This window comes from Oryx dammah, unplaced genomic scaffold (genome assembly GCF_014754425.2).
Source record: "Oryx dammah isolate SB20612 unplaced genomic scaffold, SCBI_Odam_1.1 HiC_scaffold_5, whole genome shotgun sequence".
NCBI classification, from domain to species: domain Eukaryota; kingdom Metazoa; phylum Chordata; class Mammalia; order Artiodactyla; family Bovidae; genus Oryx; species Oryx dammah.
Genome location: NW_024070189.1, coordinates 98931888 through 98947930, shown reverse-complemented (window position 1 = coordinate 98947930; position 16043 = coordinate 98931888). Strand labels below are relative to the sequence as shown.

General features: G+C 40.0%; 1 protein-coding gene and 1 pseudogene across 1 annotated transcript; both read left to right on the top strand.

Moving 5' to 3' along the window:
• The first annotated feature begins 1955 nt into the window (after positions 1 to 1955).
• LOC120864629 (olfactory receptor 7A17-like) lies at positions 1956 to 2825 on the top strand. Its single transcript, XM_040241658.1, has 2 exons — positions 1956 to 2310; positions 2596 to 2825. Exons 1-2 carry the CDS (start codon positions 1956 to 1958, stop codon positions 2823 to 2825), a joined length of 585 nt encoding a protein of 194 aa, XP_040097592.1.
• Positions 2826 to 12737: 9912 nt separating this feature from the next.
• On the top strand, positions 12738 to 13685 carry LOC120864628 (annotated as a pseudogene).
• Positions 13686 to 16043: the final 2358 nt, after the last annotated feature.

The window sequence follows — 16043 nt, the reverse complement described above, 5'->3', positions numbered from 1 at the left end:
GAAACACAGAAACAGGGTTGGCCCCAGATAGCTGAGATGCATATGAAAGGAATGAATTCAGTGAGCCCAGAGGCTTGCAGCTTCTCATACATAGAATGGTAAATTCCTTGACGTGATACCTGATCTTCGATGTTCAGACTGCCTGCTCCCTTTGTTGCAAACTTGTATATAGCCTGACATCCCTTCCTGCCTCCTTGGAGCAGTTTTCTCAGAGCTACTGAGATTCTGTCTTCCTGGCTCTGAGTCCTTAACATTCCCACCCAATGAAATAACTCTCTACTTTCAGGCTGTGATTATAGTTTTTAGTGGACAGTAGCTAGGATTCCTGGTTCTCATCCAGGCTACCCAGGTTCAATTCCTGGGCAGGGAATCTAGATCTTGCTTCATGCCACCGCTCACTGCTCCCTCCCTGAGATCACAGAGGCTTGTGTAAGATGAAGTTTCACAGTCAGGAGTTGGTGATGAGGAACAAATGTGCAAGGGATCTTGTCTTCTTCCTCTTGTATTGTTTCAGAAACAGTCATAGGCTGGCATCAGTAATCTTGTAATCTAATCTGGCACTCAGGGGACTCTGTGACCTTCTTTCTGATATGTAAAAAGAACTAAAAGGGGGAGAGTGCTGTAAAGGTAAGCACCAGGTAAGGGATGTATTTAGCATAGAGTCAAAGGATAATCAGGGTTAGAGTTAGGGTTAGACAGGGAAGCCTGCGGTGCTGCTGTCCATGTGTTGGCATGAGTATGACATGACTTAGCGAGTGAACAACAACAACAGCAAAAAAGGATAATAGGTGCAAAATGAAGCTCCTGCAGACTTTGGGGGCAGAAAAGCAAACTCAGTTAAAGACTACAGATTAGGAACAGTTGAAGTAAAAACTAGGAATGTTCAGGCCTGCTCAGTGTTATCTGTGTCTTCATTCTCAGGAAAGGGACAGGAAAAATTCACTCCTCTTTTTCCCCGTTTCACTGCAACATGACCCACACTGATATTAAATTATAACTAAAATATATATGTGTATATATATACACACATATATGTATAAATATATAGAGATTGGTTTTGGATGTCTATCAGTTTTATTTCATATAGTCTTTTAAAATTGAATTTCATAAGTGCTGAAAGTACATAACGTTGATACGGGGACTCTGTGTCTTGAAGTTTCAGCAGTAGCAGGAAGGCCATCTCATTTTTCTATATCTTCTGACGCCATCTCTCCTCTCTCACCCACCTGCTCATGTCCCTCATTAGAGTGGCTTCCTTTTCTGGACTGGACCATCTTACACAAGCACTTTCCAGGCCCTTGCACTGGTTCTTCCCTTGCCAGGCACACACTTTCCCAGTTATGCTCACGTCACTGGCTCTCTCCTCCTTGAAATCTGTTCAAATAGCACCTTGTTTGGAGTTTCTTCCTGAACATGTATTTAAAAATAGCATCTTTCCTTGACTCTCTCTATTACATCTGCTTTATCTTCATAGCATCAATAACCATTGGACACACTTCTATTGTTTTTTATTTGCTTCTCTTCTCCATAACTGGATTTTGGAATTTTTGTTTTTCAGAACGGTGCATTTATTGCATGTACAGTGCCTGGTATTTGTCTCAATTCAAGACAAATTCCTCAAATATGTGAAAGAATTTCTCATTAAAAACTTGAATATATGACATCTTGAGGAACAACTTGCTAATTAGAGATGGCACAGGGAAATCCCTAAAAAGATTCAAATCCATGAACAAAATACTGAAATTAACTTCTTCATGGCAAAAGATATATGGTCCCATTTAAAAAATGTGAATAATGCCAGTTTGTATGAAAACAGTCATGGTATTTACCGCTTTCCTGGTAATCATACCCACCGTGTGACAGTAAGGAACCAAACAGGAAGTTCAGAATTTCTTCTTATGGGATTTTCAGAGTCACCTGAACTGCAGCCCCTCATCTTTGGGCTTTTTCTCTCCATGTACCTGATCACTATGTTTGGAAACCTGCTCATCATCCTGGTCGTCAGCTCAGATCCCCATCTGCACACCCCCATGTACTTCTTCCTCTCCAACCTGTCCTTTGTAGATGTCTGTTTCACCTCCACCACCATCCCAAAGATGCTGAAGAACATTTGGGCACAGAGTAAAGTTATAACCTATGAAGGCTGCATTATCCAGATGCAGTTTTTTGCACTCTTTATAGGATTGGACGTCTTCCTCCTGACTGTGATGGCCTATGACCGCTTTGTGGCCATCTGCCACCCCCTGCACTACACGGTCATCATGAGCCCCCGGATCTGTGGACTGATGGTGCTGGTGTCCTGGATCATCAGTGTCCTGAATTCCTTGTTAGAAAGCTTAATGATGTTGAGACTGTCCTTCTGTACAGTCTTAGAAATTCCCCATTTTTTCTGTGAACTCAATCAGATGATCCAACTTGCCTGTTCTGACACCTTTCTCAATAATTTGGAGATGTATTTTAAAGCTGTGTTCCTGGCTGGTGGTTCCCTTATATGTATCGTTTACTCTTACTCTAAGATAGTTTCCTCCATACATAGAATCTCATCTGCTCAGGGGAAGTATAAAGCATTTTCCAGCTGTGCATCACACCTTTTAGTTGTCTCGATATTTTATTGTACAGGCTTAGGTGTTTACCTTAGCTTGGCTGGTACTCGGAGCTCACACTCAAGTGCAACAGCCTCGGTGATGTACACTGTGGTCACACCCATGCTGAACCCCTTCATCTACAGTCTGAGGAATAAAGACATAAAGAAGGGTCTGAAAAAACTCTTTGGAATGGTAATTTTAAAAGGTCCTATTGTCATAGATCTTAAGAAGTACCTGTAGTAGCAGAGCTCAAACATTGAGCCCAGTGTTGCCATTGTTTGGTCAGATTGTGGAAATAGAAGATGCCTCTTCTATTTTTCTTGAAAACTTTATTTTGATTTCAACTTTATTATTTTTTTTTAGTATATTCATTTATTTTTTTAAATTTTTTTATTTTACTTTACAGTTCTGTATTGGTTTTGCCATACATTGAATCAACTTTATACAATTTATGTAACTCACTTTTATGCTTTGTGATGTCTGATATCCTATATTTCTCCCTGTTAAGTTTCCTATTCTCCCATGTTTCCAGTTTTGGATATAAAACATTGGAAATTCCCATTATATCAAGGGACCACATGATCTCTTAAGAGTAATTTCTCCTCAGATGAAATAGTAAGGCTAGAGTGAGCATTGTTTTCTTTTGCTTGACTAAAAGAAGAGTTATGAATTATTCAACCCCTATGGGGGAAGATCCCTACTTTTGGCATTCACAACTATTAATAAGTTTATAAAAGAGGAAAACTGAGAATGTAGTTTTAATTTTTCTCAACATCATTCTGTGCATATCCCTTTCTTAGTTACTCTTCTTGATAATACAAATTTTAAATTACTGGTTGTTATCACTGGTCATAGGATATTTTGCTACTCATTAGGGTCTTGCCCTGATATAAGCTGGTGTCCACTGTGTCTTCCATCATTACTGGCAAATACTGATAATATGTTACATGTTTCCAAGTGAAATCTACAGTGAAAGACAAATTTGAAAAAATAGATTGATATAATAGGACCTTAGACTTCACTTTATGTAACACAAACCAAAATATGAAATCATGCATTTATTACTATGCAAAATCTATATTTTTCAGATGATTCATGGATTCATTAAAATATGGACTATGAGTATCTGTTTGAAAGGTACATTCTTTAAGTTGAACGACTGGTGGGATATATATATATATATATATATATTTAATTATTTTTTATTCCTGATTAGAAATTTCTAGTGCTTTCAGTAATTATTATTCTTTTCATTTCTCTTAATAACATATCTCCATCTATTCATAATTCTGTCAGGCCTTTATGGGGGCAGAGAATGAACAGTATCAATAATGTCCATTAAGTATTAGCCTCATTATTAAAGGATGACACATAGAAAACTCAGATTCTCTTCAGGTATGTGATTGTGCAAATATCTGTGTCCTTCCAACCTCTCCATGGGACATCAAATGGACCTCACTGGAGTCCCTTTTTCATAGAGCTATATGAAACAAACTTGAACAACTGAGTGATTATGAATGTTATCTTCAACTATCAGAACAAGGTCCTGGAATACATAGAATTAGTTTATTATTATTGCTCTCAGTTTCATCCAGTTTGATTATTTCATCAGTTAGTTATTGCTGCATACAAACTTGCCTAAAATAAAATTGTTTAATATAGTATCTCTCTTTCAAATGAGATGGAATGGTGTGAAGTTGTTCTGATCTCTGCAGGGCTTCTCATGAGTCTGTAGTCGGGCATGAATCTCTACCTTGTATTTCAAAGGCTCATCCATGATGTTGTGTGTGGCTGTACTGCTCCTCTGACTTGAAGAATTTGTCACTGAACAACTTTCATATGTGGAGGTTAAGCTTCTAATCTGCAAGGGGAAATAAATTTATTAAATGTGAATTACCTTAATTTTACTATCTTAATACACACATATGAAACCTTAATTTCTGCCTGTTAGAAAAGATATCTCCCATCCCAGTCAGCTGTGACTCAGCTATATTTGCTCCAGATTCTACCTTGGCATGGATATTACATTTTTAAAATTCTAATAAATTTATTAAAGCAAATATACAAGCAGTAAACTGTACTCATTTAAAGTGTACCAGTTGAAGAATTTAGAAAGTCATTTAACAGTTTAGAGTATGTATTGCCTGCTTCCATTTTTATACAATTTGAGAATGTATATGATAATTTTACTGTTTTGTTATGTATTTTTTAGAAATGTAATTCCCCAGTCCCCCTTTCCTTACTTCCAAAGGTAATATGAAAAAATTCAGCATAATTTGTGAAGAAGGATGCTGTGAGAAAATCTGAAACTATAAAAGTACTTGTGTAGTCAAAAAGAACACATTCAAAATTATGAAGTATGTACATGTGTATGTTATTTATGTACTTATTCTCTCAGTTAAGCACACTTGTTAGGGATAATTAAATAGTTTAGAAATATCACTAGAGGGTTAAAGATAGAAAGGAGATTTTAAGGGAGTTTTAGAAATATTGTAAGATAATGACCACTCAAGAAAAGATTTTAATAACCAAGCAACAATATCCATATGTAGTTAAAGAATAAGACAACGGGTTTAGGATCTACATATTGTTACAGAAAGTCAAGAAGATAATGGTCCTTGAAGAGTAGCATTTCTACATGAAGCCAAGACAGGAGTATAGGGGAAAGGGAAAGAAATAAGGTGAAAGGAGACATTATAATGAAACTTGAAATTAATACCCATGTTTTAGTATAGGTCATCACTCTTTTGCTAATATATTATTTCAACAGCACCTGGACAGTACTGGTTAGACCACATAGGGTCAAATGAGGCAGGACATAGATGGGCTTCAGGTTAAATATTTACAACTGGCTTCCTGTTTGCATTTCCTGAGACAAGAGATAGGTGGGCTCCAGTTTAAGGCATTTACAATCAGCCTCTTGTTTGACCTCTGAAATGGAAGTAACAACAGAAACAAGGTAAATAGGGTAAATAGCCAGTCTTCACCTCTTGTAAACACCTTAATGTATAGACATGGCAAGGACAAAGCAAAGGATTAAGGGATCTCCACTCCCCCCTCCCCCTCTCCCCATCCCCGCTTTTAGGAGAAGGGAGACCCTGCACATGCTCAGAAAGTTTATTTGGGGGCCCAAACTCAGGGGATAACGCCAGGTCATTAAGAGTCTTACTCCTCCCAGAAGCCTTCACTTTGAGATCCATCTTGGCTGAGGGATGCGGGTGCACCCAAGGGAGAGTCCCAGGGTAAGTCAGGTATGGAAAAAGAAGCTATTTTGGCTGAAGGTAAACGATGACCAGAAAGAACTGAACCATATAAATCACTTAACTGCCACTTTACTGTGCTCCTCCTCACTGGGGGGATGTCCATGCCCTTTCTTTCCAGCTGCATCTCTGCCTTGCTTCTGTCTTAACTATAAAAGCATTTCTCTATGTGCTCCTCCACTTGTTGTTGAGCTATGTCTCTAATTATAAACTTGTACCTGCATTTACAGGTGCAGTTCTAGAAGTCAGAACTCATTTATTGAGCCGAATACAAGAGGTCTGGGAAATCTGGGATCCATGTGGACACTCCAGGGAAGAAGGTCTTGCCCTCCTAGATTACTTTCTAGAGGCACCTTCATTCCTTGTCTCATGGTCCTTCCTCATCTTCAAAGCCAGCAGTGTAGCATCCTCAAATCTCTGACTCCAATTTTTCTTCCTCTTTCCTCCACATTCAGAAGTCCATTGTAATGACTTTATACAAACCCAGGTAATTCATGGGGCTTCCCAAGCGGCTCAGTGGTAAAGAATCAACCTGCCAATGCAGGAGTTTCAGGTTCAGCCCCCATGTTGGGAAGATCCCTTGGTGGAGGAAATGGCAATCTACTCCAGTATCCTTGCCTGGAAAATCCCATGGACAGAGGAGCCCAGTGGGCTACCATCCACTGGGCGGCAAAGTCAGACATGATGGAGCACACACACCTTTCTGTTGGTCAGCAGTTTGGCATGAAACTCCCTTCAGGGTCTCTGTTCAGTCAAAGGCCTATTACAGCCTCTGAAACCTGAACAAGACTACTTCTATTAACTTCTGCAACAATTTGCCTTTATGTATGTATATTAAAAGTTCTTAGGATTAGGATATGGACATATTTTTGAGACATTTATTCTGCCTATTATTACAAAGTATTTTCTTGATGTATGTGATTTGATACAATTCAAGAGCAAACTCTGGGAGATAGTGAAGGACAGGGAATCCTGGCATGCTGCAGCTCATGGGGAGGCAAAGAGTTGGACATGACTTAGGGACCGAATAAACAACAACAAGAATCCTTATATGAAGAATCAAAAACAAATTTTATTACAACCTCTGCAGGGATTAAAACCTTTTGCTTTCAAAATTACATACAAAAGTGGATTTTCTTTTGGTACAGAACACCTAAGCTTACCTATGACTTAATCACAGTTATAGCCTTGTTACTCAAAGTATAACCCACAGACCAGGACCTGCAGCATCACACCTCCTGGTAGCTGTTAGAAACGCCGGGCCCTTGGGCCCACTGAACACTTACTTAGCTGGAATTTATAGTTGAATTAGAATCCTCAGTGACCTGTATGCACAATATACTTGGAGCTGTGTTTGTGTGTTCAGTCGCTCAGTCGTGTTCGACTCTTTGAGACTTCATGGACTGTAGCCCTCCAGACTCCTCTGTCCAGATTTCTCAGGCAAGAATTCTAGAGTGGGTTACCATTTCCTTCTCCAGGGGATCTTCCTGATTTGGATCGAATCCGCATCCCCTGCATTGATAGACAGATTCTTAACCATTGAGCCACCTGGGGAGCTAGAAAGTTGGAGCAGTGCTGGTTTAAAGTGTGTTTGTCACCTTCTAGCTGTTAACAGTTTTGCAGGACAATTATCTGTGTTGAGTCCTGTCCTGGGTATTGTGGGTGTTTAGCAGCATCTTCTTTGACATTGCCACATATCTCCAGGATCAAAACCCAGTTCTCTGACTGGGAACCACAAACCAGAGTTTGAGAACTGAAAACATCCTGATAAAATTCCAGTCAAGACTCCGTCCCAAAACAGGTTTGTAATTTTTAGCAGAATGTGAAATTCCTCTGAAATGGAGGATGGAGTTATAGTAGTACTACCTCACAGAAGAAGCTTCTCTAAAAATTAAATCTGATAATCTCTGTAATCTGTTGAGGTAGGTTATGGTGTTTGGCAGTATCTAAATATATCTCACAACTTAAAAACTTTTTTAAATCAAGGGCTAATTGGGAGCTCTTAACTTCAGATGTAATATGGAATTCCTAAAGGTTTTAGCAAAAGTGTCAGGAAGCCATGGAGTGCACTGCCCAATGTTTTACATTATAGGAACACACTTGTCCCTCTCAGAAAGGGGAAAAAAGCTTTTCTAAGGATTTCATGAGTTATGTCCCCACCATAGGTCAATGCTTTATTGAACCAAGGGGCCTAGTCAAGACAGTTACCTGAGTCTCACCGGCTGGAGAAAACTTAAGCTCAGGATTGGGATAAAGTGCTGGAAGATTTAGTCAGCTGAAGGGCAAGAGAGTTAATAGAGAAATATTAACACTGATTTAGTTCTTCTGGCTTTATTACCTGGTCTCTTAAGAACAGAGAATCAATAGGGAAAAACATCCTTTCTGTCCAGACCAACTCCCTCAGGAATTTCATGTGCTTACAGGTCATTGTATTAATAACAAGAGGGGAATATATGTAGTGAGAGCTGTGAATATCTCCTCTGCTGTATCCCTGAACTTGTACAACCTGCGCATGGATGAGACAAGTTGTTGCTTTTAGAGTCCTAAGTCTGGTGAAGGACCAATGTATGGCCCTTTCTTGCTGATTTGTCTGGGGACAGAACTTCAGTCTCCATCACCAACCATCCAGGAAGGGTTTCAGACTTCCACACGAGGTCCTTCCTCTCAGCGTTCCCATGCTGGTGAGTTCAAAAGCCCAAAAGACACTGCAGAAGAATGACAAATAGAATGAAATCCAAGAATGTTCACCTGAGAAAATGTTTACCTCAGTGTATCCCAGAGACCATTGTGATTGTTTTCTTGCTTGATTAAAATATCAATGTATTTTAATGATGCTAAAAACAGTAGTGACTGTAGAACTCAGCAAGACAATGCTCTGTGATGTCAATTAAATGCTAAGAATGGAAGCCCCATTAGAAAATGGGGGAGAAACAGAAATTCCTTCCAGTAAAAGTAGAACATACGTCCAAATATCTTAATTACCTGGAACAGAGAGATAGGGTATTAGTTGGAGAGCTATAAAATGAAGTGAAAGCATTTCTTTTTAACTTTTAAAATGGAGCATATTTCCATAATGTTTCTGTAATGATGAAAACATTTCATATGAAGAAGTGCTTGCAAATATATCTTTGCAAAAGCAGGTGCTAGAGACATTTTTTGACATTTTTTCACATTATTTTCTGTAAAAAGAAAAAATTAAGATGTGTAAAGGGGGATACAGATGTGCTTACCTTGAAACTATCTCATTATCTGAGAGGATGAATATGTATATGGATTTATTAGTCATTTACTTTTTCTATCTCAAATTATCTGTGTGAATTTTTTGCTTTAATATAGGCAGATAGGAGAAATTTTCTGTTGTTACTTCCAAGTTTTCAAACAATGGATTGTTATTTTTTTCTGTTATTTATTTATTCATTTTTTACCGCCATAGACAGGCTATTTGCTATTTAGCTCTTTTATGTGTGTATAGGGGCCGGACAGGGAAGTCTGGTGTGCTGCAGGCCATGGGGTCGCAAAGAGTAGGACACAACTGAGCAACTGAATGGAACTGAACTGAAGGGGGCTTCCCAGGTGGTGCTAATGGTAAAGAACACGCTTGCCATTGCAAGAGACATAAGAGATGCTGGTTTGATCCCTGGGTTGGGAAGATCCCCTGGAGGAGGGCGTGGCAATCCACTCCAGTACTCTTGCTTGGAAAATCCCTGGCGGGCTACTGTCTCATGGGGTCACAAAGAGTCAGACACAACTCAAGCGACTTAGCACGTATGCATGCTTGTACATGTATGTATACATGTATTTGAGAGAGATTGTGAGTGTATATAGTTTTCATGTGACCAGTATATCAATCAAGCACATGCACTCCCTCCATTGCTTTTCCATTTTTTAAATTTTTCTGAAAGAATTGAGTTCTCAGGTTAGAATTCTTCACTTGTAAATTCTTGTTTTAACAAAAATGGCAGTGAAGTAACTACATCTTTAGTGCTAATAAATCACCCTATTTAATTTCTCCAAGTCTTTGTATTGCTGTTTTCCTTTGCTTTCTTTTGTTTTGCTTTCCATTGTTTGTGTGTGTGTGTGTGTGTGTGTGTGTGTGTGTGTGTGTGTGTGATTAGATCTGTTTCTGAAAGTTGCATCAAACCTGGCCTTCATGTGGAAGGCATGGTTCATTACCATTTAATTAAAGATCACTTGTGTCTTCCTAAAACAAATAGAAATCCACACATATTCATATAAGAGGAAATAACTCAGGTAATGCATTCTCATTGCATTTTAAAATTCATTCTGTTATTTTCTTTTTCTCCCAAGTCTTGGCAATTTAATTTTGTATTGGTGACCCATGTTGATGTTGTTAAATCATTACTATTTCATATTTCTATATAATTTTCTTTAGATTTTCACCCAATTTTGTTACATACAGTTGTTTTGAAACCACTTGACTTAGACTAATTTCATTCTCACTGACATTTATCACATAAATTCTTAATTTATTGTAAAACTTCTCTTTGTATACTATCTACATATACATGCCAATACACTTTTCTACAAATGCATGAATAGGAGCCATTGCACATCAAAATTGCTCCTCATGTTGTAGTGCAATCATTTCCCTACTGTTTTTTTCCTTCTTAATAATTTCTCATAGACTTGCCTCCAATTACTACTCTAATGATTTGTTATTTATATGACTGTATCATGGGCTTCCCAGGTGGTTCAGTGGGTAAAGAATCTGCCTGTAATGCATGACCACAGGAGACACAAGAAATGTGAGTTCGGTCCCTGGGTTGGGCAGATCTCCTGGATGACGGCATAGAATCCACTCCAGTATTCTTGCCTGGAGAATCCCGTGGACTGAGGAGCCCGGTGGGTTACAGTCCACAGGGTCGCAAAGAGTCGGACACAAAGAGCGTGCACACACATGTGCATAACCTGTCATCGTGTGCGTGTTGCTGCTGCTGCTGCTCAGTCGCTTCAGTCGTGTCCAACTCTGTGCAACCCCAGAGACGGCAGCCCACAAGGCTCCCCCTTCCCTGGGATTCTCCAGGCAAGAACACTGGAGTGGGTTGCCATTTCCTTCTCCAATGCACGAGAGTGAAAAGTGAAAGTGAAGTCGCTCAGTCGTGTCCGACTCCTAGCGACCCCACTGACTGCAGCCCACCAGGCTCCTCCATCCATGGGATTTTTCAGGCAAGAATACAAAAGTGGGTGGGCATGCCCTCCTCCAGGGGATCTTCCCAACTCAGGGATGGAAACTGTCTCCAGTGACTCTTCCATTGGCAGGTAGATTCTTTACCACTAGCCATCTGGGAATCCATATATATATAAAATCCAGGTTTTGAAATTTTGAGAAAAGATACAGATATTTAGGTAAACAATACAGAGACACATATGTTCACTGAACGTATCTTTATGTGCCTTTACTACAAGAATAAAATGACTGCGAAAACTGAGCACCAAGTTCATTGGTGCCTGGGAAATCTGCTGCTCTGCTCAGTCTTGTTCGATTCATTGGATTTCCCAGGCAAGAAAACGGAAGTGGGTTGCTATTTCCTACTCTAGGGGATCTTCCCAACCCAGGTATTGAACCCATGTCTCTTGCATCACCTGCATTGGAGGCAGATTCTTTATCACTGCGCTACCTGGGAAGCCACCTGGGAAATGTACAAACTGGAATTTCTGGATGCCATTTCTACATAATCTGATCTAACCACCCTGAGCACCATCAACCTTAACTTCATCAGGGTAGTCAAGGGTGCAAACAACATGGAAGTAACACAGCCTAGGAAACCAGGGTCCCACTGTAGATCTTTGTTTTCTTGACTTGTGGAGTGTGAGGAGTCTTCAGAGAAGTGGTACCGAGCTCACATATTCCAAGGTGACTCTCATACACAGAGGCCAGAACTCGATCAACAGAAGGGATCCATTTAAACATTTCTGCAACACTTTCATAAAGTGCTAGAAGAACACAGTGGGGGTTTGAAGTGTCAACAGCAGCAGGGAGCCCACCTTATTCCTCAGCCTCCTCTGGCACCATCTCTCCCCACTCTCCCTCTTACTCTTACCCCCTATCCCTCATTACTCCTCTCCCACATCGGTGTCTTTTTTAAAAACTACAATATCTTAGACAGGTGCCTTCCCCAGGGCCTTTGCACTGGCTACTCTCTCTTCCAGGTACAACGTTCTCCTTGTGCCTGGCATGTTCGTGGTTCCTGCTCTCTCTTCCTTGAGGTCTCTGTTCAAATGATAACTATTTTTTGCATGTCTTTCCTTAAATAATAGGAGCCCTTCATAAGTCTTTCCCTTGTATGTGCTTTCAAATTGCTACATAGAATATTTCACCATCTCCCAAGTCATATATATCCTAGAGGAGGAAATGGCAACACGCTCCAGTATTCTGGCCTGGGAAATCCCATGGATATATGGATAGAGGAGCCTGGCAAGCTACAGTACATGAGGTTACAAAGAGTCAGAATTGACCGAGGCCCACCCCCCCAACCGCCACCTCCCTGCCGCACACACACACATCTCATTATATATTTTCTCCATGGACAGATTTTAAAAGTTTTCATATTTCAGCACCCTGTGCACATTGCCTAGACAGCACCTGAGATATAGTTGCACTCAATATATACTGCCCAAAAGAACGAAAAAAATTTCTCATTAAATATGTGGATTATATGACATCTTGGGGAAAATGCTAAAACTGGAACACATTTGCAAGTTAGAAATGACAGAGGGAATTTCCTAAAGAGGATCAAGTCCTTGCAAAATATTGAAATTAATTAAGAAATATAATTAAGTAAAATACAGATAGTATTTTTTGAACACTGTAGTGGGCCTTTTTGTAAAAATGAATCATATTGTCATGTTTTTTTAAAGTCAACATCAACAAATGGCACCAAGAAACCTAACAAAGGCTTCAGAATTTCTTCTTCTGGGATTTTCAGAGGAATCAGCACTGCAGCCCCTCATATTTGGTCTTTTCCTTCCCATGTACCTGGTCACTGTGTTTGGAAACCTGCTCATCATCCTGGCCATCAGTTCAGGCTCCCACCTCCACACCCCCATGTACTTTTTCCTCTCCAACCTGTCCTTTGTAGACATCTGCTTCACCTCCATCACCATCCTGAAGATGCTGCAGAACATATGGAAAGAGAGCAAAGCCATCACCTATGAAGGCTGCATCACCCAGATGCATTTTTTCATACCGTTTGCAGGGTTGGATGACTTCTTCCTGACTGTGATGGCCTATGATCGGTTTGTGGCCATCTGCCACCCCTTGCACTACACAGTCATCACGAACCCCTAGCTCTGTGTAATTCTGGTTCTAGTTAGCTGGGTCATTAGTGTCCTGCATTCCTTGATATGGACCTTCATGGTATCAAGGCTCTTTTTGTAGAGATGTGTTAATCATCACTGTTTCTGTGAACTCAAACAGTTGATCCAACTTGCCAGTTCTGACAACGTCCTTAATGAAATGGTTATGTATTTTGCAGCTGGGCTACTGGGTGGTGGTCCCGTCCCAGGTATATTTTACTCTTACTGTAAGATGCTTCCTCCATATGTGGAATCTCATCAGCTCAGGGTAAATATAAAGCATTTTCTACATGTGTGTCTCGGCTTTGTTGTCTCCTTGTTTTATGGCTCATGCCTAGAAGTGTACCTTAGCTCTGCTGCTACTCACAGTGCACATTCAAGTACAATCGCCTCAGTGATGGACACTGTGGTCACACCCATGCTGAACCCCTTCATCTACAGTCTGAGGAACAAAGACATAAAGAGGGCTCTGCAAACATTCTTCAGAAAGGCAGCTCTGAAAAGGCCAATGGTTGTGGGCTAAAGAAGGGAACATAATTTAAAGTTTCAAAGCCTCAGAGTCAGAAATTATAAATCTCTGATCAGAATCTTTGATCAGATTGTGGAAGGGAATTTGCTCCTCTATTTCTTGGAATTCTCATATTTTGACTTTGCCTCCTTCATTGCAATTTATGTAACTCACATGATTAGGCTTAGTGATTTCTATCATATCCATCAGTTTTTTTCTTTCATGATTTTCCACTCTCTCAAATTTAAGAAATGGCAAGAAGCTCAGTCGCTAAGTTATGTCCAACTGCTTGGGACCCTTTGGACTGTAATCCACCATGCTTCTCTGTCCATGTGACTCTCCAGGAAAGAATACTGGAGTGGATTGCCATTTCCTCCTCCAGGGGATCTTCCTGACCTAGGGATTGAACCTGCGTCTCCTGTGCCTCCTGCATTTGCAGGCAGATTCTTTACCACTGAGCCACCTGGGAAGCCCTGTGAAATTATTATAATTGCCTTAATTTCTGTTTCTTTTGATTGTTGTATCAGTATGCCATTGCTACATAACACTCTATCATAAAAGCAAGTGATGTGGCATTGATTTATTAAAATGGATGGTTTGGAATTGTGCTGATCTCTTCTGGGATCCTCCTGTGTATTTATTTACCTGAAAGACAGACGAGGAGGCTCTGTTGATCTTGGCTGAGCATTCTAACACACTGGGGAATCAGCTAGCTATGGTGGTGGTTTAGTCCCTACGTCATATCCGACTCTTGTGATCCCATGTACTATAGCCTTTCAGCCCCTCTGTCCATGGCATTCTCCAAGTGAGAATACTGGAGTGGGTCGCCATGTCCTTTTCAAGAGGGTCTTCCCTACCCAGGTCTCCTGAATTGCAGGAAGATTCTTTACCAACTAAGCTATGAGGGAAGCCCCCAGCTAGCTATAGACTGATTTATCATGTTCTTGGCTGGAACCGTGAAGCTCTGTTCCATAGCTCTTCTTGAACCTGGGGTAGCCCAGCTGGATTTATTTATGTTTCTGAGGCAGAGTTATTTGAGAATTCAGCAGAAATGCACTAAGTCCTCTCAAGGCACACCATTATTTTCACCAAACTCTACGGACTCAAGCAAATAAAAATCCTAAGTCTAGCCCAGATACAAAGGTGGAGAAAGAAACACCTCCTCCTAATGCAAGGTGCTACAGTGTCATATTTCAAAAGACATGGGTACAGAGAAAGCTTCACTTAGGGCCATCTCAACAAACCTGTCCAACACAGGTGTAATTTCAATTCAGTAATGTTTTATTTTTCTTCCATTTTCAAAGGATGAATGATCTTAGAAAACACCAATATATATGTGTCTTTGTGTTTTTTAAATTTATTTTTATTGATATATCATTTATTGAGATAATATCATATAAGCTTCATGTGTACAAATATTTTTTGTTTTTACTTCTGTATATGGGACAGAGCACTCACAAGCAAAACTTTAGTTTCCATTCTTCATGATGAAGTCTATCCCCTTTAAGCAATTCACCCTACCTGTTAGATCTTGTTTGCTTTGGAGTGCTTATTTACTAGCTTTGTTTGTTCATTCTGTTCCACATATGAGTGAAATCAAAGGGTATTTTTCTTCTTCTATTTGTTTTATTTGACTTAGCAAAACACTCTCAAATTTTATCCATGTTGCTGCAAATGAAAGGTTTCATCTTTTTCATTCTGAGTAGTATTCCATTGTGTGTATGCATATATATATATACATTTACATGTATATACATTTAAATGTATATAAATATACATTTACATATGTTTTCCCCCTAAATCTTGGCTATTTTAAATACTGTTGTGATCAATTTAAGGGTGCATGCATCTTTAAAAATTAGTGCTTTCATATTTGGGAATAAATACTCAGGAGTTGAATAGCTGAATCATATGATCAGATCAGATCAGATCAGTCACTCAGTTGTGTCCAACTCTTTGAGACCCCATGAATCGCAGCAGGCCAGGCCTCCCTGTCCATCACCATCTCCCAGAGTTCAATCAGACTCACGTCCATCGAGTTGGTGATGCCATCCAGCCATCTCATCCTCTGTCGTCCCCTTGTCCTTCTGCCCCCAATCCCTCCCAGCATCAGAGTCTTTTCCAATGAGTCATCTCTTCACGTGAGGTGGCCAAAGTACTGGAGTTTCAGCTTTAGCATCAGTCCTTCGACATTCACTCTTGCCATCTCCTATTTGACCACTTCCAATTTGCCTTGATTCATGGACATAACATTTCAGGTTCCTATGCAATATTGCTCCTTACAGCATTGGACCTTGCTTCTATCACCAGTCAAATCCACAACTGGGTATTGTTTTTGCTTTGGCTCCATCCCTTCATTTTTTCTGGAGTTAT

Coding starts and splice junctions, on each gene's coding strand:
- LOC120864629 (XM_040241658.1), top strand. CDS start 1,956: ATGTACCTGATCACTATGTTTGGAAACCTGCTCATCATCCTGGTCGTC. Junction 2,311..2,595: donor GCTGGTGTCCTGGATCATCA/GTGTCCTGAATT, acceptor CACACCTTTTAG/TTGTCTCGATATTTTATTGT.